Source organism: Trypanosoma cruzi, genomic scaffold, assembly GCF_000209065.1.
Source record: "Trypanosoma cruzi strain CL Brener 1047053516629 genomic scaffold, whole genome shotgun sequence".
NCBI lineage: Eukaryota > Euglenozoa > Kinetoplastea > Trypanosomatida > Trypanosomatidae > Trypanosoma > Trypanosoma cruzi.
Window position 1 is genome coordinate 6575 of NW_001849342.1, and position 2321 is coordinate 8895.

At 47.1% G+C, this 2321-nt stretch overlaps 1 protein-coding gene across 1 annotated transcript, besides 3 other annotated features; it reads right to left on the reverse strand.

The window, feature by feature from the left end:
- Positions 1 to 2321: a sequence feature (heterozygous, Esmeraldo-like haplotype).
- Positions 6 to 61: a sequence feature (A-rich).
- Positions 253 to 275: a microsatellite.
- Positions 511 to 2295, reverse strand: Tc00.1047053476421.9 (protein kinase, putative; the record flags this gene model as incomplete). Its single annotated transcript, XM_797589.1, has 1 exon — positions 511 to 2295. One exon carries the CDS (start codon positions 2293 to 2295, stop codon positions 511 to 513), a length of 1785 nt encoding a protein of 594 aa, XP_802682.1.

Sequence of the window (2321 nt, forward strand, 5' to 3'; positions counted from 1 at the left end):
GGGGGAAAAAAAAAAACAACCAACCAAACAAAAAGGGAGGAAAAAAAAAAAAAAAAAAAAAGACTGACCAGCAAGGCAGTGATAAGAAGCAAACGAGATGCATTTGGCTCCCAACACAAACACAAACACAAACAGCAAGAGTCACACACAAATAATAAAGAAGATACCCCCCTGAGACACGCATATTCCCACCTACGCACAGAGAGGGCTATAAAAAGATGCAAACATTCACTTTTCTTCTCGTCTACACACAAAAAAAAAAAAAAAAAAGAAAAGTAATAATAATAACAATAAACATCAAAAACAACAACAAAAAAATATAAAAACCCGTCTCCTCTCCCTCCAAAAATTGGCAAAAAAAAAAAAAATAGAAATTAAACAACAAGAAAGCGCGTGCGTCTGGGTTGGCGCTAAAGGCATTAAGTCCAATAAAAAACAACAACAAAAAAGAAGACAAATAAATGTGTTGGATGTGGTGGAATGAGCAAATATTGGGGGATCATATGCCACCTATTCTCCAAATAACCCCGTCAGTCGCGAAAACTCTGCTGTTATTTCGTAGGATGTGAGTGCGGCTGCTGCATCACGAATGTTATCGCCCTGACGGACAGCATCCATGCTATTCATGGAGCCGTGGCTGCCACGCCCTTGTCGCAAGCAGACCGCACCCTCTAGACGCCGCCGCGGGATCCACACTGAGGACGCATCTTTATTTGTCACGCTGCTTCTTTTTTCTGTTTGCACGACGCTCTTATTTTCAAACTTCCACCTGCAATTTGGCTCGCAGGTGATAGCCTGGTGACTCTCGGCCCCGGCGGCCTGACTCGAAGGTGACGTGCAGTGATTGGGTTGACTCGAACGCATTTCCGCCGCCACCGCGGGACCACCCAACTCCAGCAACGGCTGTAATAATTCCTGCTGCGGCATATCTCCGAATTCACCGCCCAACACCATTCCATGATTTGACTCATCTTCCTCGGAAACACGCAGTGGTTTCTCTCCAGTGACGGCAGTACCCAAATTGCAATTTGCCAACTGCATCTGCATCAGCGGAGAGTTCATCCGCGGGCTCCATTCTAACGACGATGGGGAAAACAATGGGAAAGACTGCGAACACACGATGGGCGCTTGTCCCAAAATAAAAGGATGCTTCAACAGTTCCTCCACTGAGAGACGCTGTTTACAGTCCAGGTGAAGGGCGCACTCCAAAAAATTAAGCAGCGTTGGACTGGCCCCACATTTGCGCAGACAGTCTAGGCTTGGTCCTTTCGTGGCTCCACCAATTCTCCACACGACAATGTGTGGCGACAAGTCATGAAGTTCCTCCCATGGCGGGACGCCCATAGCCATTTCATATACCATGCACCCCAATGCCCAAACATCTGAGGCAAAAGTGGACTCCTGTGTACAAATGAGCTCCGGGCTCATATATATTGGGGTCCCACAAAGCTTCTTCTCAGCACCCTGCGTGGGACAACCAGAGCCTCTACCCGGAAGCACATCTGAATCAGAATCTGCAACGTAAATAGTTTGAACAAACCTGCTTGTACCAAAGTCACTAATTTTAAGGTTGCCCTTCTCCGTCATCAGCACATTGGCAGTCTTCAGATCACCATGAACCACACCGCGGGATTGAAGATACTCCATGCCTTGCAACACCTGTAACGTATAAAGACGTATGACATTTTCGTTAAAGGCCCCAAAATTTTTAATCAAATCTTGCAAAGTTCCACCAGCAACGTACTCCAAAACGATACATATTCCCCGAGGGACTTTCTTCACCCCAAGACACTGCACAATGCGATGGTGGGTAAGGTACGTAAGAAAGTAGAATTCCCGCAAATATTCATCCGATAAGGCAGAAAACCCATGCAAGGCTTCATTATTTTTCTGATAAGAGTTCGAGGAATATATTTGACGTGGCGGCTTCCATGAGGTTCCAGGCGGCCCCTCCACCACTGAAGCTCGAGGACTTGACGGGGAGGAAAAACCGTCGTCTTGAAGTACTTTCAATGCCAACCTCCGACCGGTGCCCACGTCCATGCCGGCATACACCACACTGCTTGCACCGCGCGCAATTGGACAGCCCCATTGTAACTGAAGGGGAAAAGGCGGTGCCTTTACGGATTGCTTGAGAGACTCCCTTTCTTTTCCTGCGCCTGGTCCCTGTTGTGTATTGTTCCGCTCACCAACTTCCAAACCCACGGCGTTGTCTAGCAAGTGGTAGGATTGAAAACAAAATTTCTCAACGTAAATTGTATTTGGAAACCACAATTGACAACGTGGTGACATCATCCACGGCAACCAAAGAAAAGGAGTCG